The 23,775-nt window shown below is 45.6% G+C and overlaps 1 protein-coding gene across 3 annotated transcripts in view; it reads left to right on the plus strand.

The window, feature by feature from the left end:
* STAT1 (signal transducer and activator of transcription 1) overlaps window positions 1-23,775 on the plus strand; it is a 62,347-nt gene that overhangs the window by 9,940 nt on the left and 28,632 nt on the right. For all 3 annotated transcript variants that reach the window (XM_010948715.3, XM_010948718.3, XM_010948716.3), the window contains exons 6-24: window positions 329-418; window positions 1,426-1,504; window positions 2,576-2,667; window positions 2,883-3,034; window positions 5,231-5,389; window positions 7,024-7,116; window positions 8,620-8,679; window positions 11,187-11,216; window positions 11,313-11,406; window positions 12,558-12,599; window positions 13,866-13,949; window positions 14,400-14,498; window positions 15,602-15,737; window positions 17,113-17,162; window positions 17,871-17,965; window positions 18,692-18,837; window positions 20,342-20,527; window positions 20,914-20,989; window positions 21,910-22,012. In XM_010948715.3, coding sequence (XP_010947017.1) covers window positions 329-418; window positions 1,426-1,504; window positions 2,576-2,667; window positions 2,883-3,034; window positions 5,231-5,389; window positions 7,024-7,116; window positions 8,620-8,679; window positions 11,187-11,216; window positions 11,313-11,406; window positions 12,558-12,599; window positions 13,866-13,949; window positions 14,400-14,498; window positions 15,602-15,737; window positions 17,113-17,162; window positions 17,871-17,965; window positions 18,692-18,837; window positions 20,342-20,527; window positions 20,914-20,989; window positions 21,910-22,012 — 1,866 coding nt within the window. The remainder of the gene's footprint in view (window positions 1-328; window positions 419-1,425; window positions 1,505-2,575; window positions 2,668-2,882; window positions 3,035-5,230; window positions 5,390-7,023; window positions 7,117-8,619; window positions 8,680-11,186; window positions 11,217-11,312; window positions 11,407-12,557; window positions 12,600-13,865; window positions 13,950-14,399; window positions 14,499-15,601; window positions 15,738-17,112; window positions 17,163-17,870; window positions 17,966-18,691; window positions 18,838-20,341; window positions 20,528-20,913; window positions 20,990-21,909; window positions 22,013-23,775) is intronic.

A 23,775-nucleotide genomic window follows, 5' to 3' on the forward strand; every position in this document is an offset into this window, starting at 1 on the left:
GCAGAATTTGAGAAACCCTGCTGAAAATTCCTGTGTGGTCCCATGGAGCTATATGACTTGATGGAAAATTCCAGAAATACGGCTAGTTTACTTCAGGCATGAACTAAGCCTAGTCTCTCCGTAGCCTTGCTAACAGCTTGCCCGTATTTCCCAGGGCCTTGGGAACTGAGCTGTTTCTCGTGCACACTCATGAGGGAGGCCTGCAGGAAGTCTAGGAAGGTCTGGGAGTTAGGTGGGGCACACGGTGTGGACCTGACTTTTGAGATGAACCAGCACATAAATATGACGGAGGAAGTGATGGCTGCTAACCATGTACCTTCCATTACAGGCTCAGTCAGGGAATATTCAGAGCACTGTAATGTTAGACAAACAGAAGGAACTTGACAGCAAAGTGAGAAATGTGAAGGACAAGGTTATGGTGAGTACTGAGTAAATGTACATGTCTACTTGGTAACTTTTTACAGAGGAAATAAGGATTCAGTTGCTCTAGTATAAACGTGGTAACTGATTTCAGCCTTTTAAGTAGTTGGGAAGAAAATCTTCGTTCAGGTTCCAAACCATAAGTTAAATAAATTGGTGATTCCAATGAGCAGATAGACATTTATGGCCCCTGTTACAATTTCCAAACATTGAGCTTATCTCTTCCTTCCTTGCGAGATCATGCAGTAACTATTGACTTTGCCCCATTGCCCAATACACCAGCTGTGGCTGCTCTGAACAGCCCTTTGTGTCTGCTCCTCTCAAACTGAGGTGTTCCTGAGGTTACGTAGAGCCCCAGGATAAACATGGTCCGTCTTCCTCAAGCACCTGTCTCGTTCTAAGACTTGGAGGGGAACAAAAGCACCTCCACAAAAGAAATTCTGACATACTTCTGATTAGAATAGAACAGCCACAATAATTTCAAGGTAAAACTTCCCAGACCATTTGTAGAACTGGTGCCCTCGCTGGTATGTGCTCACTCCGTTCCACTGTTGAGGCTCTTTGGGGGAAAGAGTGAGGAGTCCTGCTTTGCACCAGGCCTCTGTCTGTGGACATGGCCTTCCCACCAGGCATTGTGCTCTCCTGTGGGTCTCAAGGTCACACCTGCATGGCCTTGACTCTGTGCATCAGACAGCATCTTGCCAAACTCCAGATTCCTTGGAACAACTTCATCTGGCCTCCTCTGAGGAAGATACTTCGTTAAAGTAGATATCAAATGGCCCAGTCCAAAAATAGCCATAGCTTTTCTTTTCATAAACGTATTACATACTTACTAATGAAATGAAAATTATTTCATGTGTGTGATCAGAATTTTACAAGTCAAATCCATCTTTGAGGGAGCAGGACTGTTTCCACGGTGTTCTGGGAGCTATAGAAGCAATAATCTGTTTCCTAAAGTCTTTGTTCTAAGTACAGTGGGAAACTTTTTTGTGTCTTTGTTTGTAGTGTATAGAGCATGAAATCAAGACTCTAGAAGATTTACAAGATGAATATGATTTTAAATGCAAGACCTTGCAGAACAGAGGTAAGAGTTAGCATTGACAGCAGTGTCCATTGGCTGTAATTTTTTCTGTCTACACTAGATAACAAAGTCCTTCATATTTGCCAAATATTTTATGATTCTGAATTGCTAGAGTTGGCTTCTTGATGACCCAGGCCAGGGTCTCTTAACCTCCATGCTAGTGACCTTTTGGGCCAGATAAGTCTTTATTGTGGGGGCTGTCCTGTGCATTGTAGGACGTTTGGCGCATCCCCGACTTCTGCCCACCAGATGGCAGGAGAATCATCCCCTAATCCCCAGTGGTGACAGCCCAGCTGGTGTCCAGACGTTCCAGTGATCCCTGGGGTAGCAAAGTCGACCCAGTTGATAGCCGCTGGTTATGGGTTATTCACGTCACTCGTTGCGCCTGGCCCACTTTGACATAGACTGATAGGTGGTGGAGTTCCCCTGCCCTAAAACCCAAGGTTCCTTCCAACATTCCAGCTCCACGTATATACTCCACAGGTGAAGTTCAGCCTTTTCCTCAAGTTTTAAAGTGCTTTTGCTCTATTTTGTTGTTTTCCTTGTTTTTAATGATGAGAGAACATCACTGAAAGTAACCCGAAAGTGTGCATTGTGTAGAGCACGTAGGCTACCACGTACCCCTAGCGTTGTTTGGAGGATACCATGGTTAATATGGAGAGATTATTAGCAATAACTTGAATCAAAGTAGGAGAGAAAGAAACTTCAACTACTATTTCCTAGTTGTCTGCTTCTCTTTCAAAGCCACAGAGATGCTTTTTATCAACTTTTTATTTGAGACTTTGAATTTTGTCACTTATATTCATTTAGGTAATATTCTGACGGTGTCTTAAGAACCAGACAGTACCATTTACATGAGTCACTGAAAGCAAGTACTTTGTTTCAGGGTGTCCAGGTTTTGTGTGTAGGACATTTTTCTTGTTTTGTTTAATAATGACTAAAGAAGGACCAACTTTGACCTATCTCCAGACAGCATTTGGACCTTATTTCTCCTAAATGTATGTGAGCCTTAGCTTTAGTCGGTTTTGTCTTCTTTTACATGTATATTTATCTGTTGTCTCTCCCAATTCACAGAACATGAAACCAATGGTGTGGCAAAGAATGATCAGAAACAGGAACAGATGTTACTCCAGAAGATGTATTTAATGCTTGACAGTAAGAGAAAGGTAGTGATTCACTTCCCAGGGTAACACATTGGTTTTGCCAGGGACTGTAAATAATGGACTCGAAGTTTAGAACAGAGGACAAGTTATTTTTATAACCACCTGGCTTACAGCCCCAATTGAGATGAAAGAATATTTGCTTTCCTTAAAAAAAAATCTTCTAAAATTCAGTGATTAAAGATGAGTTTATTTCACTTTGTTTCTTTCTCTCCCCTTAGGAAGTAGTTCACAAAATAATAGAGTTGTTGAATGTCACCGAACTTACTCAGAAAGCCCTGATTAATGATGAACTGGTGGAATGGAAGCAGAGACAGCAGAGTGCCTGTATTGGGGGACCCCCCAACGCCTGCCTCGATCAGCTGCAGAACTGGTGAGATTCTCCAAAGCAGAAAATTGGCAGCCGACTCGCTAACCGTGTAAACTCATAGTGTGCACCTTCCTGCTGTGTTAGTGAAACAGATCCTGTCGAAAGTTTGGTTTAGACTTTGATGTAGTCCAGCCGCTTCTTGCCCTGGAGACACTGACTTGAAAAACACAGTGTTAATCACGCCAGGTTGAGCCAGGTCCTGGTTGGTTTGGAGCCCTCCTCTCCTGCTGTACGTGTGCCGTGGGATGTGTCGTTTGACTGTGCCAACACACCAGTGCCATGGTCGTCACACAACACATTTAACAGCTCGAGTCCCAGTGTTTATTAAAAACAAAAGAGCTTGAGGCATTTTCCAGGCTTACATGAAATAATAGTCAGTGGGCCATTCATTCAGTCATCCATCTAGTAAATTCACCTGTTAAACAGTGTGTGTCAGGCACTGGGCGAGGGCCTGGGGACACAAGGTGAATGATTCTTGGTGGTTGCCAGTAAGGAGCTCTCAGTGTGGAGGCGGGAGATGGACGTGGTAATGACTCTGTTCAGTGAAAGGTTGCCAGGGCTCTGACAGGGTCCGCCTAGAGCTCATGGAGGACGAGGAAGGAGTCACAGGGAAGATTAGAGAGAGGAAGTGGGCCTGACTCGGGAGTGAGCAGCCATACTTCTTGTGAACCAGAGAGGGGAAGAGCGTGGGAGGAGGGGCCGGCATGGGCAGGGGCCCTCAGTCCTCACGTTGGGGGCTAGTGAGTCGGGTGCCAGGAGGGCGAGAGGCTGGAGCTGCTCCTGCAGCTTCCCACACCTAGCTGGGAATTCTGGGACTTTACCTGGTGGGCACTGGTGAGCCAGGCGGGTTTTTTTTTTCACCTAAGTGGAGGTTAATTTTTCAGATTTCTGGCAGCAGTCTGAGGACAGACCGGAGACAGAAAGGCCAGGTGGCCTGCCCTGAGGGTGTGCACGCATAGTTCCTGGGAGGCCTGCAGAGCTGATGAAGGAAGCGAGCTGAGAGGGGTGCAAAGGTAGAGTCAGTCCGCAGGAGGGGTGGTGGCCTGGAACAGAAAGGCCCAAGGACCAGAGAGCTCATGAGATAGATTACTTTATGGATTGCTGTTTTTGTAATTCACAATTAATATTCAGCCACTTGTTTTTATTTCTGAATTGCCAGTCCATATCCCAAATTTCTTGTAGGTGGGAACACAGCTCCCCAGTCTGGTGTGCCCCCATGTGCCTTGTGAGACACTGGCCTCTGAGGCCCGGCGGGGCCTCCAGCTGGCTGGGGTCCCCTAGTGGTCACTTGAGGCCACAAGGAACCCCTTCCAGGGACATGAATGCCCTCTGGTGTCCCCCACTGTGCTGTACAAGGAGTATCGCGCTCTTGTGTGCCGTGGCCTGAGCGAAGTAGGGAATCACTGGGTTAGAATCCGTCTAGAGCTCACCCACCTGCCTTTATCCTGCCTCTCACTTCATGGCCAACGGCTGTGCTCAGTGCTTTGAACTTTCCAAGGAGTGAAACCACCGAGTGAAGATGTTTTTCCCTTAGGAGAAGGTTTTCTTCTGTCATTGCTTCAGGGGAGTTAAACAGCACTTCCACAGCCCAGCTGGGCTCAGAGGTGGCACCACCGTTGGTGGTTTACTGTCAGGACGGAGGAACCTGAACACAGTCGCTGGGTGTCCTCCTTGGTTTATATACGTATTTTTTTGAGTGTCTTGATTGCACGTCCTGCCTTCTCCTTCCCGTGTAGGGGGAGAGTGACCTTGTTCCCGGCGCTCTCCTGCTCCTCCCCACCACGTGTCACTGCCCACGGCCCCTCGCTGCCTCCACATCACCTCTGACGTCCTCTGCCTCCGCCCTTCCCTTTGCCTTGTCCCTTTAAGCCCCAGTTATCTTACAACTCAGTTGAAGTCACAGATCTCCCAGAAGCCCTGGCCCACACCCACCTCTCTTTGGTGCCTCTCATTTGTGTGCAGAGGTTTTTTACTTGGGCTGTAATCATTCAGTGCACAGTAGTTTTTTTTTTTCCTCCCAAATAACAACTCGTTACACCAGGAGAAGGTTTGCTCCCTATTTCTCCCTGCAGCGCCGGCTGGGCGGATAACCTTGTGTGCCGCCTGTAAAGACCACATGTTGGTTTCTGCGGTTCTCTTCAATCCGGGCTGCCTGGGGATGGCCTCTGATGCAGACCCCTGTGGCTTGTGCCTTCCCAGGTTCACCATAGTTGCGGAGAGTCTGCAGCAGGTTCGTCAGCAGCTGAAGAAGCTGGAGGAACTGGAGCAGAAATATACCTACGAACATGACCCCATCACGAAAAACAAACAAGCGTTATGGGACCGGACCTTCAGCCTCTTCCAGCAGCTCATTCAGAGGTAACTTGAGGGAGATGTTTTTGCACCTTTTGCTATGATTTGCAAGGAAAATTTTATGGTAATTCTGGTAACGTAGAAGGGTTGAGTAGGTTACATGAAATTTTTTATGGCGTCCCTGAATCAGGTCTTCCTGAATCCCTTGTTGATGCCAATGGCCCATCGTTCTTATGACCACCTAGGCTGGTAACCAGTGTCCTCCTGTGGCTGGTCTGTAACGAGACCTGTCTAACCTCTTGATATTTGTCCTCATTCCTGTTCTGTGGTCTCGTCACGTTTCAAACTGTGAAGTCCTCTCTGCTGAACTCTTAGTCTCCTAAATGGTCCCTCACTCATCCCTGTGACCCTGCGCTGTCCCAGAGCAGAGTTCAGTCTGGCTTCTCATCACTTGCTAATCTGAGGGGAGCCCTTAAGCCAGACTCCCAAGCGCCACCTCCACAGCCTGGCCCTCAGCAGCCACTCCAGAATTAGCTTCTCCATGTGCCCCATTTCCAGGCAGACTTGACCTCATGCCCACTCTGGTCGTTGCTTCTCCAGGCCGCTCTGTACAGTGTTTCCTCGGCCTCAGAGCCTTCTCTGGTACCTCTTTTCAAAACTGCACATCCTGAACATTTCAGCTTATGTCTCATCATGAAGTCTCAGAGTTCCCAGGCAGATGCTGCCTCCCTTTCAGATCTGCATGGTTCACTCTTTATCCTTCCCTCATTCTGGATTTTCTTACATAGTTGTCTGTGTGTTTCTGTTATCTTTGTTGTAAAGTGGAAAGTCGTAGTAGACAGAGATGTACCTTTGTCATTTTCTTCCCCCACCAGGGCCTTATGCAGTGCCTCACCCATGGGGAGGTGTTGCAGACATGCATAGTAGATAGTAGATTAATAAATGGTGCCGAGTAGAAGAATAGAGTTCATATTGCAATTTTTTAAAATGCTAACTTGACATAATAAAAGTGTCTTTTGTTCCCTGTGGCTAATGTCCAAACAGGAATGCCTGGATGATGGATTTTGAAATAATCAAGAATATTTACTTGGGTTTTGGAATGCAAATTTTATTCTTTTTTTAAATTGAAAATTAATGTTTTGAAATGTTTGTTGGATAGTAAATACCACTAAATTTTACTAGAAGAAGAGCAACTTTCCAAAGGATGTTAAAATATCAATTTAAAATTACGGTGATAAGCAGTGTGGGTACATGGTTCATTTTCAACTGTAGTAAAATTTATTTTTGTTTTGTTGTTTTTATTTTTATTTTTAAATTGACATACTATTGATGTGTGACATATTAGTTTCAGATGTACAGCATTATGATTTGACATTTGTATATGTTGTGAAGACCAAAGTCTAATTAGCAAACTTGACTCTTAATGCAGATTTGTAAATGAACAGAATCCAACTCAGGGTTTTCATTGTTGAAGAGCATCACAGGTCACTGCAATTACTCTGATTTTGCTGAGCGCAAGTTAGATGTGGGGATTTCTTTACTGACTGGAAAACCTCACTTTATTCATCCAACTCGTTAGACTCTTTCAAACTGGTTTTTAGCTTGTGCCCTTTAACCCCCTCTTCTCTGTCTGGAAAATAACTTTTTACTGCGTCAACATTCATGGAAATGCTAATTTGCTCTTTGCTGGGAATTTACAGCTCCTTTGTGGTGGAAAGGCAGCCTTGCATGCCCACTCATCCTCAGAGGCCACTGGTCTTGAAGACTGGAGTACAGTTTACTGTGAAGCTGAGGTAAGAAAGAGAAGGTGTAGCCCCTACACCTCCTACCGCGAAGGATGTTTGCACCAACTTCCTTTCACAGCACTGTTAGGCAGGGTGCTTTAGAGGTAATTCTGCAGTAGGCATTTTAATATGAATTCTTATTTAGAATATCTAAGAGTATCTTTTCTATTCAAACTAGAAATATAACAGATATGTGTACATACATACACAGATACCTGATTTTCTTCCAGTTGTAAATGTAATGAACGTTTACTGTCAAAAGAAATTCAAAATTACAGTGCTGCATGTAGTTGAGAGTAAAAGTTCCCTGCATCTTTATCCCCTCATACCCTGAGCTGCACATCTCCCCCGGAACTATACACAGTGTGTTGTGAATGTGGACTCATGAGGGGAACGTTTTTCTGGTGAGTGTGTTCATATCTTTCATCAGAGTCTCAGAGCTGTGTGTGATCTCAATATCCATAGACCACCATGGTAAATAGCCTAATGTCAGTCCTCCTAGAATTTTGTCCATGTCTACACAAATATATAAATGAATCCATTGTGTTTACATGTGTATAGTTTGTTTCTGCATAGACACACACAAATATATGTGACCCACAATATTTCATTTTTAAAAACTAAGGTTCTGCTGTCTCTGGTGTTTGGCAACCTGTTTCTCTCCTTGACAGGAGTGTTTCCACATGAGAACATACGGCTTTACTCTCTTCTGTTGCGTGGGCTACATTCATTTAACTATTCCTCTACTGATGAGCAGCTGGACTCTGAAGAGCTGGACTTGCCTCCGGAGTTGGCCCTAGTCCTTTATTCCGGGATGCTGCTGAGTTAGGTTCACGGTGCTGCTTCCTGGCTGCTGGTGTTCCAGCACCACACTGAAGCACCCGTGGGTCCTAGAACTCACAGCTGGCAGGGCTGGGGCTCGAAGTCTAATCCCATCACCTGCTTCAGTAAATGGAGCCGGCTAGTGGGGGGCTTCTGCCCAAAGTCTTCAGCTCATTGGAGCAGAGGCATATCTGCATCTCAGCCGAGGTCTCCTTCCTTCCATCTTTCCATACCGCCCTGGAGCAATTATAGATGTGAGCCTCCTTCTCCCCAGTTATGGGTGGTAATTTTCATTTTGTCCGAATAGGACAAGCATTAAGTACAAGTTTTAGTAGAAAGTAATGTTCACTATGTTTTACCTATAGAACTGGCCAAAATAGAAATTTTGATAAAACCCAGCGTTGGCGAGGCTGTGTAGGAAAGCAGGTACCCTCACTAACGGTTGGTGGGAATGTAAAATCAGCGCTGCTCTCTTTCAGAATTTAATGTTGTAGTTTTGTCCTGGTAATTTCATAGCTAGGAATTTATCCTACAAATACATTTTAAAAAAAATCCAAGTAGACATACAAGGATGTCAGTTCCATTGTTTGTAATAACCAAAAACTGGATGGGATGAGGGTTATTGAAATGGTTGTTGATAGAGAATTGGCATAGTTTTTAAAAGTAACAATGGCTTATTTTTCTTTTCAGACTGTTGGTGAAATTGCAAGAGCTGAATTATAATTTGAAGGTCAAAGTCCTATTTGATAAGTAAGATATCTTTAATATTATCTAAGATATAAGCACTATTGAAATGCTGGTTTTGTTATCCAAACATGGGCTGATACACGGGGGGCTGTTTGTAAGTGATCCCAGCAAATTTAAATCAGTACCTCCTGTTCAGGATGTTGGGAGCTTCCCCTAGAGCTGGTATCAAGATGCCTGTGCATTTTTAGGCAATAAATGACCCAAAGAATGAGTGCATTTTATGCATATTTTTTTTAATGATCAAGTCTTCAGGTAGCTACCACCCCTCCTCCTAGGCCAGCCCCAGAGGAGGGGCTCTTGATCAGACTCAGTCTGAGGATCCTCCAGGTGCCGTGAGTTTGTGGCCAGTGTGGGGATGTTTCTGGTGTGAAGCTGATGGCATTTTGGGGGCCTGTGTGGAGCCTGCCAGCTTCATGCTTGTCTCTTCAGTAGGGACCCAGGAGTGGGCAGAGTCTCTTGTGGGGTTTAAATGGAGCAAGCTCATCCTGTTTTGTCCTTAGACCCTGGACCTGGACTAGCAGTGACCCAGCCACTTACATTAAGGAACAAGATGGGTTAGCTCCCGACATTCCCCTTAATGTATTTAATGCTTTCGTTGGTGTGTGTAACATACCAGTTTACTAAGTTTCAAAACCATTCATGATAATCCAGGTCATTTTCCTCTGGCTTTTTGTCTCTTTCCATTCCTATAACTGTATTCTTCTTAGTAGCATAGTCAGTGGCTTTGTCTTTCCTGCTATCATCCTTGGTTTCTCTGTGTATCAGTTATCTTTGCTGTGTAACAAATCTCCCCAAAACTTAGTGGCTTAAAAGTCAAAAACGTATTATTTTACTCTGTGGGCTGTGGGCGGTCCTTCTGGTCTGGGCTGCCTTGCTTGTCACTGAGTGGTCTAGCATAGCCTCCTTACAAGTCTGAGGTCTCAGCTGGGATAACTGGGCCCTTCTCAAGGGGGCTCTCAGAGAATCTGGCCTGGGCTTTCTCATGTGACAACAGCATTCCAAGTGGGTAAGAGCAGCAGTGTGCTGGGCCTGGGAGCCCAGACTTGGAACTTGCACAGCTCCACGTCCCTCCATTGTGGTGGTAAAAGCAAGTCAGAGTCCCCTGAGATTCAAGGGACAGGGAAATAAATACCTTCTGTCTCTTGAAGACAGAGCTGCAGAGGGTTTGTGGCCACTGCAATTTACCACACTCTGCTTAACTCAGTCTCTCAGTTTGTTCTTGCTCTTTTGTCTTTTCTGTCCCACTTTTGAGTTTTCTTCTTAGCTTTAACAAGGTAGCTTTGTATCACACTGTTCCTTTTAATGTAAATTCTCTTTTTTTTTTTTTTGCACAACAGTGTGGATGTATTTAATGCTACTGAACTGTACATTTAAGACGGCTAAAATCATAAATTTATGTTATGTATGTTTTACCACAATTTAAAAAAAATGAGATGCCACACTGGAGAAACTCAAATTGAAGGACATTCTATAAAATACCAGAGCAGTGCTCCTCAAAACTGTCAGGAACTTCAAAGACAAGGAACATGTGAGAAACTGTTACAGACCAGAGGAGGCTGGGGTGATACAAAAAACAAATGTAATGTTGGGTCCTGGGACGAGACAAGGATGCTGTGGGGAGGCGATGAAGTCCAAATGAAGTGTCAAGGTAGCTGAAAGTCACATACCAGTGCTGGCTTCTTGGTCGTGACAAAGGTTCCATGGTTATAAAGTGTAAATTCTTTTTTTTTTCTTTTTCTATACGGGAAAATCGGTCACTCTCATAGCTAACAGTGATTGTCTTTCACAAAACCTTGAACTTCTCATTGAGATAGAAAAGGAAGCTAACTCATTTACTGTGAGTGTGCTAACAGTCTCTAACCTTCTCCTGTGCCTAACAGATACATTATTTGTCCAGAACATGACAAAGTTATCACTGAATTTATAAAAAAAATGCAAGGTCTCTCGGGATTTTAACCTCAGATTTAAAACTTCAGCTTGACAGTTTCCCCAAGTAATTGACTATTCGGGTATTTCCCTGAAAGCACTAAAACTAACAGAGAACAAAAATAAGGATCGAGCTATCACTTTAGAAGGTCCTCTAAGTTCTGTCCCTGCAGAGTGAGCAGTGTTGTCTACTGAATCCCTGGTGCTTAGCACGGCGCCTGCACGGAGTGAGCAACTGCTCAGGAAATAGTGGTACCTGAGGCTTCCGTCTGCTGAGGGTGTGCTCTGTGCTCCTAACCCACCCACTCATTTACTCCTCTCAGTAACCCGTGAGGTTGGTGCTGTTAGCACGATGTGCATATGAGAAGTGTGAGGCCCACATGGTTGATATGCCTAAGGTCACTCAGCAGTACTTGGCAGCGCCGGTATGGCTGATGGAGGGAGAGCATGAGTGAGGGAATGGGCTGAAAACCCACAGCTATAGATTTGATGTTGATTTTACACACCGACTTTTATATTTTTGTCAAAGCTCATTTCAAATTTTAAATGCACATATGTGTTATATATTCTTTTTTTTTTTGCAGAGATGTAAATGAGAGAAATACAGTAAAAGGGTATGTGAAGTCCTTTGCACCATATTTTACTATCTTCTTTCTTTGCGTGTTTAATAGTTCCAAGCGTTTTACATACTTCTGCCCTGTGTTGTCTAGATTTAGAAAGTTCAACATTCTGGGCACTCACACGAAGGTGATGAACATGGAGGAGTCCACCAATGGAAGTCTGGCGGCAGAATTCCGGCACCTGGTAGGGAGACCGGCTCCCCCTTCTTTGTTACATCTTGTCTCTCAGGACTTGCTCTACAGTAGAGTGGCGCCTTGTGCACTGTGTGATGTGGGCGGGCCCCCAGGGGAAGAGTTACTAGAGTTTGCGGCTGGCGGCTTGGGGAATGTTCATTCTTCCTCCTTATCCCAGGACTGTTCCCTGTGTGCTCTGCCAATCTCTCTCTTCCAGAGACACCTTCTTTGGGGAGCAGTGAACCCAGTAAAATACTCCATGAACCAGTGTGCACATAAGTTATCTGTATGTGGTTCCTCCAGGACTTGCTCTAGACTCTGGCAGTTTCTCAAGAGGTTGTTACTGCTCCACATCCTGACCATTCCTTCTCACCCCTCCAAGAGCGGCAGACCCCAGGGAGCTCTCAGCCCCTTCTTTACCTCCTCCTTCCTGGCATCTTGTCCACAACTGCTGGGTCTAGCCCTCTGTCTCCAGAGGAGTAGGGCCCGGGCACCAGGCAGCAGAAATCAGCAGAGGGGTTTTCAGTGGGTGGTGCCTTCTTGCCTGTCTCCAAGAAGACCCTGGGGTGGCCAGTTGTTCTGCAGATGTGTGTTGGGGGCCCTGTGTGCTCCCTGTTCAAGGCACCCTTTTTGCTGGCAACATCTTGTGAGTCAGCAAACTCACAGTTAGGAAGCTTGACCTTGTGCAAGAGCCTCGGTCCAACTTGGGAGTCGGAGGGTGTCCAGAGCTGCTCTCAGGGCTCCACGTTGCTCGCTTAAAGCCTCAGGGATCAAAGTCCTTCTAAGAACAGTCTTTGAGGGCTGGAGTCACTGGACCTAGTCTGGGAGACTCTGCTGGGGGAAGTGGGAGACAGAGGAGCTGTGCCCTGAGTCTGGGGAGCCTGAAACGGCTAATGGAGGTGATGGGGGATGGTTCAGGAAAAGCTAGCGAGATGCCGTTCCCTGGGATCCTGCTGAGCCCGCCGTGTCCGCCTGGCATCAGGCTGCTGGGGAGAGGCGCTCCACTTGTGAACCCACACAAGGGTCGCTTCATCTCGTGATCTGCATTCTGAGAATATTTTGCCTCCTTTATTCTAAGTCCTGACTTTGGTTTGATCTGTAGATGAAAATAGCAACTTGATGATTATTGTGCTGTGTACTAAGATCCTTTCTTTTTTGTAGCAACTGAAAGAACAGAAAAATGCTGGTGCCAGAACTAATGAGGTGAGTCTCTGTCACGATTGGTCTCTGACTAGCAGACCTGTCCAGTGAGGTTGGCTCAGTGGCCCAGTAGCCCTGGTGGCTGGAGACACCTCACAGAGGGGTTCAGACCCAGCAGGGAAGAGCAGCGAATGAGCTGTGGGACGTGGTGTATCTGTGGTAATGGTGAAACACTCTGCTAGTGCTTTGTGGTTGGCAAATGATTTTGCATGTGAATTTACTGGCCCCTCACAGCCCAGTGGTGAGCTTTTGCGTTACATTTCACAGGTGAGGAAATTGGATCACAAGAAGTTTGCGGGATTTAGCTAGGGGTGCACGGGAAGTTACTGTCAGAACTGGAACTAGAGGCCAGTTTCATGACTGCCCTGCCGGACACAGTTTGTGCAGAGAGGCAGCATGTGCCCTGCCATTGCATCCCCTACTCAATGTCATCATCCTTCTATCAGTTTCCTTTTTACAGCCGGATCCTTGAAGAGTTACTGTTTACGATGAGCAGAGGACAAAATGCCTGGAGTTGCCTTGGTTTGGAACAGTTTTTGTCCTTTGTGCCTATATAGTGGGCTGTCCTTCCCCACCTCGGCCAGCAGAGGTCGTGTGGGGCAGCGCCAGGACAAGCCGAGCAGCCCTGGTTTGGATTGTTGCTGTGTTTGTGGCCTCCCAGGACTTGTTTCCTCTCCTGTAAGTGGGGATGGGAGCCACACCTCTCTGGTTCTGAGTTGTTGTGAAGCTCGTGTGAAATATTATGTTTGAAGGCACTTTGAACACTGTAACACTTCTGCCCAAACCAAGGCACTTTATGACCTGCCAGGCTTATGCAAATCAGCCCTTCCAGTAGATAATCACACCTGGAACACATGTGCACTTCAACCCACCCACCCCCAACACCCCAACCCACCCCCACCCCCGTCTGCCTCAGGTGTGCAGCTCTTGCCGGGCAGGGCAGTGCTGGGCAGAGGGGGCTGAGGATCAGGAAGCTGTAGGTCAGGAATAAACCCAGTAGACATTGCTGTTTCCCTGTCGACATTTCTTCACCTTCATCCATAATCCTTGCCAAAGTATCAGAAATTCTGTCTTTGAGAGAACACTGAGATACTCAGAATAACTACATCTAAAATAGGTTACCGAAAACTGGAATCATCTTCTGAATTGCAGCTAGTTGGGTTCATGCTTTCTGCAGCCTGTTGCAAAAAATGCTTAGGAGGCTCTTCAGAGTTGCAGGATCAGTGGATGAATCACCATATTCCTTCTGTTTCCCTTTTCTCTTTTAAGGGTCCTCTCATCGTTACTGAAGAGCTTCACTCTCTCAGTTTTGAAACCCAGCTGTGCCAGCCTGGTTTGGTCATTGACCTTGAGGTAAGACTTAACCTGTTCCAGACGTGGAGAACTTTATTTTTACTTTAAACTGTTACATGTATTTTTATTTCTCAATTTTTATTTTAGACATACTTACCTAATTGCTAAAAAAGGTGATTTTCTTTTTTCAGCCAATACTATCTTGACATTGATTTAATGGTTCAGGAAGCTAGAGAACTGAATGGAATTTCAGATACTACAAGCTAAATGTTCCAGTTGAGGTGTCCTGTTTTAATTTTTTATATGAAGCATTAAAGCTTATTTCTTAACTGAAAAGGTATATCAAAGATAAGCTACAAAGAAAAGAACGTAACTTTACATTTTCAGTTTTCAAGCGTAAAATATATGCAGATGTACAGAGAGTCCCTTGCTTAGCTGTGAGGCTGCATGGTGGTCTGAAGGTGATGTTCCTGTGATTCGGATGACTTCAAAGTCTCTGTCATCTTGTAGACGACCTCCCTGCCTGTCGTGGTGATCTCCAATGTCAGCCAGCTCCCGAGCGGCTGGGCCTCCATCCTGTGGTACAACATGCTGGTGGCAGAACCCAGGGTATGGAAAACACATCTCCTTTCATCCCAGGGGTTAACCAGAGACTGCAGGCTCTAGCTTCTGCATGTCGGGAAGAGCCCCTGAGGGCTGGGTGTTGAGGGAGAAGTGACCTAACTTGAGTGGCCTTGCCGAGGAACTGCGGAAACGCGAAGCATGTGTATGTGTTAGAAATGAGAATTAGAAACTTCCTTCCATGTGAATAAGCTCAGGAAACAGATGATTTCATATAACGTTTATTGTGAAGGAGGTCCTTTATTGTTACTCTTTTTAAAAAATGGGTACATCTGCTAAACAAGCATGCTCCTGTCTTAGAGTGTGTGTACTCACGGTTGGTTAATTATAGTCGATTCTCGTTATTTGCTGTGTTTACATTCTTTAAAGTCACTGTGAACACTGAATTAGTGAATACTGAACATTACACCTAGGGGTTAGGTTCCTGTGAGCCTCTGATTCACATCCTTTGCATCAGCTGATCAATACATAGCCTTGTTTATGTGTGTTTCTGTTTAAAGATCCCTTACCTAATATATTTGTTTTATTAACATTGTAACTCACGGCCAACAGCATTTTACTCACACCTGAAAAGAGCTTATATAGCACATGCATCCTCTCCATAAGGCACTTAGAAGCACCAGACAGCACTTCAACACTACACTTGGGGGGCATTTTAAAAATGAAATCACCAACCAGGAAACACACAAAAATGCAAAAAAAAACACCAAACCCATGGCACTAAAAAGACCTCAAAAAAGACACTCATATAGTATGAGAGCTGAAACAGGAAGGCAGAGCATAACTTTGACCTTAACTGGAAATATACATGCCAGGCAACTCAAAGTTTTCACTGCTCTGTGCATGGGTGTGTCCACAGATGACCATGAGTACTGATTTTGAGGTTGAAGTAAATTTTAGTGAGTAGATGACTTCACAAATGTGAATCTGCAAATAATGAGAATCAACTGTATTTCTCTTCTTACACTGCGAAAACTTCTGTGTGTCACAGAGACTAGAACTGAACCTTGGCACAGACCTCATGTGTCAGTGTCCAGCTTGTGACTGATGGCTTTCCAGTAGCCCTTAGCTTCTGGGTGTTTTCTCTCTAGAATCTGTCCTTCTTCCTGAACCCACCTTGTGCACGATGGTCTCAGCTTTCAGAGGTGCTGAGCTGGCAGTTTTCTTCTGTCACCAAAAGAGGTCTCAATGTGGACCAGCTGAACATGCTGGGAGAGAAACTTCTTGGTATGAGCATATTAATTTTTTATGTATCTAAAAGTTGAAATTTATAAAAATATCTTGACTTGCTCCTTTCCCCTCTTTGCTCTCTGTTTTGCTCAAGGTTGAAGAGTGTTAAAATCTGTTGGATTTTCCATCTGCTGTTTATTATAGCTAAGTGTGAATTATGCCTCACCTTAGAAGAAGATAGAGACCTCATAAAAGATTTAAATGGATCATTTCTCCATTATCTCATATTAACATTTCTGAGCAGGGTTCCTAAGGAAAAGATTTTTGAATTATGCAAGATATATTACTTGTGGCTAAAATAAGTTCCTTTTGAGAAAGATGAAGTCTTATTAATCTTGGGGAGAAAAAAGTAAGCCCCAACATGGTAAAAGTAAGGCCGTGGGCCTCTCACTGCACAGCATACACCCAAGTCTCTTCCATCAGGTGGTCCAGGTAGAAGGAGACACTGTCCACATCAGGAGGGTGCCTGTGACCAGCAGTTTGCCTGATGGGCAGGGTCCAGGTCATGATAGAGAATTTCCTTTCAGGAGCTAACATCATGGATTTTACTAGTCTTCCACACTGAGCAAATCTAAGACCTGCTGGTCCCAAAGTCAGATCTTCAGTGAATGGGAGTATCTGAACTATTTCTTTAAGAATCCACGGGCACCTTTTTCCAGTTTTACCTTCTGTATAGCACACTGCATGAACTGCAAACACCTGCAGGCTTTTCCTAACCAAACGGCCTTCTCTTGGCCAGATGCCTGTCACAGTGGGGGTCCCGTGCTCTTTCATAAAAATGTAAGAGATCTCCTTACTCCATTCCCTTATTTGGTGAGAATTAAGACAGGTGTCTCTCCTGCCTGGAATGGCTTACTTGTGATTCTCTGTGAAGGGAGATGGTGGCTCACCACCTCTTACGGCCTTGGCCACTTCAATTTGTGTAGCTGCGAACCCTTAGTATCCCTTCCCCTCTCTCATTTCTCCCACTTGGCTTTTGCTTTGCATCAGCCTGCCTGAACCCATGTCCTGATTGGAGGAGGGCTGAGAGAAATGCCTAATTAATGTCTAAAATAAGCTTGTAAAGTCAATTGTCAGTTAAATAGATCACCTAGGGGTGATCTTGGTCTTAGTTTGAACATGGGAGAAACCTCCGTAGGGTCAGTGGGAGAGGAGACTGCTAAGGAGGGAGAGGGAGGCAGTGGGAAATGATGCAGCACAGGGAGGGACCAAACGGAGGCCTCTCCCGAGAGTGCAAGTCATTAGCATCAGTGAATCTGAGACTGTCAGCCTTGCACGTGCAACCTTCCCTTGTAGAGTGTCGGGCAGCCATCCAGCCAGAGCTTCAGAATCAACGTCCATTTCCTGAGAAAGCTTATTTTTGTTTGTTTAGGTCCCAGTGCGGTCCCCGACGGTCTTATCCCATGGACGCGGTTCTGTAAGGTGAGTGCTGTCTGGGCTTTGTACTGAGTTCTTCCCACTCTCCGGAGGTGGCCGTGTTTCTCGCCGCGGTGCTGACTGCACTGTGTGCTGACTTTGGCCTGTTCCTCTCGCCCACGGAGCCCCGAGGGCAAGCTGTTTACTTTTCTCCGCAGAAGGCTAGTCTCCAAGTGTGAGTCTGACAGGAAGCACCTGCCTGTGTGATAACATTCTCTCGTATCTGAAGCCAGTCTTGTGTTTGCCCATGCCGGCCCCTGGCCTGGCGGCGTTTCAGTCCCAGCCCCGAGTTGTGTGTGCTGTGTGCCGGGGTGACCGGCCTGTGGGGCCACGCCAGCTTCCCCGAGCCTGCTCAGGCAGCGGGGCCGGCCGTGGGTAGCAGTCAGACCCCCGGGGTCACCAGACAGTGCTGACAGGCTTGCACTACCGGGTTTTACCAGCACGAAGGCAGGCAGCCTGTGTTCCGTGATTCACCCTGGAGGTCATTCCCTGGCTGGGTCGCTACTGTTTGGAAAGGGAAGCAGAGCCCGGCTCAGGAAACGGAGAGCTTGGTGTCTGAGCGCCGATAAGAGCGGAGAGACTGCTCTTGGGGGGGCAGGGCTAGCTTTGGCAGCTGGGCAGTCTTTGCAAACTAAAATCTGATGGGGGGAGGAGGCGTACACATCACTATTTAGGATTTCTTGGTTCCTAATGTGTGCATTTGTATACTTGCAGGAAAATATAAATGATAAAAATTTTCCTTTCTGGCTTTGGATCGAAAGCATCCTTGAACTCATTAAAAAACACCTGCTCTCTCTCTGGAATGATGGGTAAGGGCCGCTGAGAGATGTATATTTTTTTGATAGATGTATTTTTGAAACATATGTTGAGCACATGCTCCCTTACTGCAAGGCTGGCCTGACCCAGACAGACTTGTGTGTGTCTCACAGAAACAGGTGCTTATAGGCTGTCCCTTCAGAGATTCATGATAGCGGGCCCTGATAAGATTAAACTTACACTTTCGTAGTATATGTACATGCGTTTTTAAAGCTAAATTAAAAAACCCTTAGTGTCATTCATGCATCCAACAAAAATTTCTTGAGCACTTACTTATTGCCACCAAGAAAGGAGGAAAAAACTTTAACTTGGTAAATTGTTTCTGTCTTATTCCCAGGATTAGTTGATGTTTCAGCAAGTCTAGAACATGAAAATAGATTGTCTGAGCCTTCTTCACTGTAAAGGATGCATAAATTCAGACATTTTTATGACCTTTGAAATCACCAAGTGAAAATGAAAGGCTCATTACTCCAGCGAATATTTATTGATGATCAGTAGCATCCTGCTGGCACCATGTTAATGAGCTTTTCTGGGGACTTCAACATATATATGTATGAGTGAAACGCTTCCTGAAGTGTCAGTTAGATAGATTTTAAAGCATCTAATGTAGTCAATACATTTTTCTCTGATGTTCTTTTGCCAAGTTGCAGTCGTCTTGATTTGTAAGTTAACGTGAACATGACAGTCATGACTGAACGTCAGTCCTTTTCCACATCCAGGTGTATCGTGGGCTTTATCAGCAAGGAGCGAGAGCGGGCGCTGCTGAAGGACCAGCAGCCGGGGACGTTCCTGCTGCGGTTCAGTGAGAGCTGCCGGGAAGGGGCCATCACGTTCACGTGGGTGGAGCGGTCCCAGAATGGAGGCGGTAAGCCAGGGCGCCTCTACACACACTGATTCAGGACATGAAAGTCCTTCATCGCTGCAGGTCAGCTCATAGAGATAGTGAGATTTGACATAAAACTGCAGCCCATGTACTTACCCCCAGCTGAGCCTCCCAGATAGGCTCTGATACATGACCATGAATATCGGGGATGCACTGCCTGCAATATACTGTGTAAATGACGGTTTTTAAAAGACAAGGCCAAATTCTTTCCCTTTTGTCAGGTTGGTTACTTGTAGATGAAGGATGAGTCGGTATGACCGGCAACTGGTTCGTAGGAAATCCATCGTGCACAGGTGTGAGCTTCCAGACCCATGGAGGGGAGTCCCACGAGGATGTGCAGAGATGAGGGCAGGCTTTGTGAGCGGGGTCCTTGGACTGGGTACAGCCCTCCACCTGCCTTCACGTAGGGCAGGTGCATGTCTGTCTGGGTTATAGTTTGGGTTTCTGTTTAACCAAGTGCATCCATGGCAAGACAATTCTGAAAACCTTATCCTTTATGAGACAGGTTTCTGAGGGTGAGGCTGAACAGCAGAGATGAGAAAATGATAAAGCCAAACCGGTTACTTTTCCCTGTTGCTTCTAGTTTGCTCTGTTTGAAGGATTGGAGGGAAAATGAATTTGTTCAATGACTTATGCTTTTCAGTGGGAAGATGCAAAAAGATGGGAGACTTTTCTAGTTCTATTTATTTTCTTTTTCTGGTAAAAAAAAAAAAGGGAGTGGGGGAGCCGGGATTAGAGCCCTCTTTTTTTCTTCTCCCTGGCAGTTCTTTCCTGCACTTGCTGAGAGGTGGAGCTGGCAAACTGGGCCTACGTGCAAACCACTGGCAGCTGAGAAGTTTAAGGGGGGCAGCACTGGCTACAACGCTTTAGTCCGAAATTCTAGGGCAGGGTCCCCAGAGCACCAGACAGCAGCCTCTGGAGTGTCTGTCCCCAAAAGTGAGACCCTGGATCTGCTGGGAAGCAGGATTCAAATGGAGTCTGGGACTTAGACCAGGAGTGAATTTAAACTGGTGTTTTACGTTAAGGATTAGAGAAAGAGATAGCAAAGTGTCTTTTTTGTTGTTTAAAAATTGCTTTCCGTGTATTGTCATCATTTATTTTCATTTTTCTGTGTGAAAAGAAAAACAAAGTGAGCTTATCTTCTAGTAACTTAATCTGTGGCTTGAGCCAAGATGACCCAGTTAGTAATTAGCTATTTTAAAGGTGGTTAATACATTTCTTTTGGCCAGATTTACAAATTTAAGTAATGACAATTGCAGTATTATTCAGAGTAATGACTGCCTTTATTTTTCCTGTTTTGAAGAAAGGATTATAATTTGCTTAGAAGTAAAGCAGGCTGCTCTCTGTGCTGTAACTCCTAGGTTGTGGTTCGCTCTTACCAGGTTCTCTCAAGTCCAGAAGCTCTGCAATGTTTGCAATGTTTTGTTTCAAGCCTCCATTGTTTTCGGATAGTCTGTGGGACTCACTGTGCTTTTCTTCTTTCTAGAACCCTACTTCCACGCGGTTGAACCGTACACAAAGAAAGAACTTTCTGCTGTTACCTTCCCTGATATTATTCGCAATTACAAGGTCATGGCCGCTGAAAATATTCCAGAGAATCCCCTGAAGTATCTGTATCCCAATATTGATAAAGACCATGCCTTTGGAAAGTACTACTCCAGGCCAAAGGAAGGTACGTGGGCCAGCGAGCCCCCATGGCCCTGATGTCAATAGCACAGCCCAGTCATTGCTGTGGTTGTGTTCTTGTTCCATCGTTGTCCAGAGGTTTGCAGGAGACAGGGTTTAATTCCACACGCTGTACGTCTACACGCAGATATAACTTCCGTAGGATTTGAAGCCTCTGAAAAAGAACCCTTTGATTAAGCTTGGGTTCTGTGCTAAATGCCCCTCCCCTTTTCTTCTGATTGTTTCTGCATTCACGCCACAACTCCAGGTGACCCAGGCAGGGGGGCTGACCTGACTGCCAGGAAAGGCAGTACAGTCTTGATCAAAGACGAAGCTGGTTGTTCTTGTGTCATTTCTTCTCATGGAATGTGCACACGATGTGTTTGCTTCTAGCCCCAGAACCTATGGAACTTGATGGCCCCAAAGGAACAGGATACATCAAGACGGAGCTGATCTCTGTGTCTGAAGTGTAAGTGAACAGAGAAGAGTGCCATGTTTAAAGGCCCCACACCAGCCGCGCTCCCGGCTGGGGCCTGTTGAAGATGCTCGTTCTTTGCTTTTCCGTGGTAATGGCTGCAGCCACCGTCACAGCTGGACTTGCTGGAAGGATCCTAATTAGAGACCCCGGTGTCACCGCCAGTCAGCGTTTTACTGCCTTTATTGAAAAACGAGAAAAACCCCCAAAGCCCCCCAAAATCCAAAAAAAACCCGAAGTTGTATTTAAGGTATCTAAGTTCTCCCCAAACTGATACTTTGAAAACTTGTAAATAAAATGAACAAAAATTGATCAGAGTGGGAAAGCAGTTCTTTTTGATCTAGAAGAGGCCAGAGTAATGATTGAGATACATTTTTTTTTCCACTTTCTTTGATTTTGTTGTTTCATTTTGTAAAAGGTAGAAAAAAAAATTGGAAAAGTCAATGTCAGTTATTTGGCCAGCAGCACTGTCTTGGGGTGAATGGATGTAGCCTTCATGTAAAAACACTCTGGAGCAGCTTTATCTGCATACACACCTCAAGGTAGGGATGAGGGACTCCCCAGACATTTCCCTGCTGCTTCTCGGGCCAGGGTCAGCCTCCAGGTGTTGTCATCGCAGGTGATGTGCTGCAAACTCTCGCACCCAGGTTTACACAGTCAGAGGCGGCCCAGGGTACAGACTGGCTGTTCTTGCTCACGTCTCTGGAGTCCAGTGTGTTTCCCAAGGGACTGGGCTGGGGACGTGAACCTCTGTGACCTGTGTTTTTTCAAATGTATTTTACAAGTGTACGCACTTACCTGAAGTCAAAATCTGAAGTGATGCTTCAGTCACAGGTCAAAGATGAAATGACTGTTTGCACCCCTGCTTTCATAGTGTAGATGTTAATATTTCCTGTTTCTTTCTCCCGTTTTAGTCACCCTTCTCGACTTCAGACCACAGACAACCTTCTCCCCATGTCTCCCGAGGAGTTTGACGAGGTGTCTCGGATCGTGGGCTCTGTAGAATTCGACACCATGGTGAGTAGAACGCGGGGCTGCTCGCAGCGCCAGCTGAGCGTCTGCTCTCCGAAGCAGGGGGACGCCTGGCAGACCTGGGCGGCTGCTGGCTGTTGGAAGGAGCCGCTCACGGAGCCCAGAAGGGTGTTTTTTAGATTAGCTGTGACAGCTGGAGCTGGCTGTGTTTAAACAAGCTACATCATCACCAGGATTTGTAATCCTGGCATTCAGCACCTTCCAAAAAATAATGACATTTCAAATATTTGAAAGTGCCCCCTCTGCCTTTGAAAGTTGTTCTTGTAGAAATCTCATATATTGAGGAACTAAGATTTCACTGGTAAGAAAACATTTTCCTTTGGCCTGTTGTCTTAGTGCGTGTCTGGGTGAAGAGGTGTTACTTTTAGGAAGGAAGGAGGCTAATGCTTGGTAGTTACAATCACTGTAATGACTTGGCCAGTCACAGTGAAACACTTTCACCTGCTTTGTGTTGGAGGCTAATTTGCACCGCCAGCACCTGGAGCTGTGAAGGGCTTGCCAAGAGTAAAAAGTTCAAGGAGTGAAACAGATAATGAGTGTCTTGATAGGAATGGGGACAGGGTTGCCCATGAAAGAGCACATCTTCCTTTGGGAGAATATTTTTCAGTACGTCAAGCGGTATCATTTGCCTTCAAAGCAAAATCTTCCCTCTTACAGATTTTTCTTTGATTGGCTGGATTTTTGCTGTTGCTAATTAATTTTAAGCTCTTTTCCATAAGAAGCTCTTCCCATTTATTTTTAAAAATTTGTTTAATGTTTTTAAAAAAGAAAAAACCTTTCTGAGTCATGACTGGCCTTTCTTCATCACCATGTACCCGGTGCCTGGCGCAGACGGTGCGCACGGTCATGAGGGGGACAGGCGGGGAGGGCGAGGGTGGGGGCAGAGGGCGCCGCTCTTCTGACATTTGGGGTCACACATCCCTGCGTTCGGGGAATGCATTTGTGTGGCATCACTAATGTCTGCTTAGAGTCAAGTTTCTGGTGTGTAACCTTTCTCTGCATCCTTTTTCCTCACCTGAAGAAGTACAGGCTAAAATTTAGAGACTGCTTTCTTACACCTTCCTCATTGTTGTGGCTGAAAAAATCACTTAGAAAAATGCTTAGGTAGTGTCATAGCAAAACAGCTCAGTGCCTGTGGGCAAGTGAAAAATGAACCTCCTGTCTTTGTAAGGTTGCATTCTCCCAACTCTGCTCTAAAGTGCTTTGTAAGCCTGACATTAAAATGGAATAAATGTCAAGCTCTATTCTGAAAATGTAAGATAGATGGACGGAACCAGACAAGGGGAGTGGCTTTCTACGCCTCCTTTGTTGTTCCTGAGCAAGTTACATCGTCATCATGATCACCACCACCATTAATAGGTGACACCTTTAAAGCACCTACTGTGTGCCAGGGACTCCATGAGTAGTAACTTGGTCCACACAACCTTCTGAGTTAGGTATTACTGTTGTTCCCACTTGGTGGATGTGGAAAAAGAGACTCCTCAAAGCTACGAAACTTGACTAAGGTCAAGTGGATAGTAAATGAGGGAACGAATATTTGAATCCACCTGGGGTGTCTCTAGAGTGCATGCCCTCGTCCACTCTCCTGGGGTGCCTCCCACAGAAAGCTGGTCTCCGGTTCATCAAGACCTGCACCCCAGAGAAGCTGCTTGCACTTGACTGAATATGTGTTATTCTGGTTTATTAAGACGAAGGCAGTGTCGCCTTCAGGTGAGAGGCCTGTGTTTGGGATTTGGAAACCAGAGCTC

The sequence above is a fragment of the Camelus bactrianus genome, chromosome 5, assembly GCF_048773025.1.
Source record: "Camelus bactrianus isolate YW-2024 breed Bactrian camel chromosome 5, ASM4877302v1, whole genome shotgun sequence".
NCBI classification, from domain to species: Eukaryota; Metazoa; Chordata; class Mammalia; order Artiodactyla; family Camelidae; genus Camelus; species Camelus bactrianus.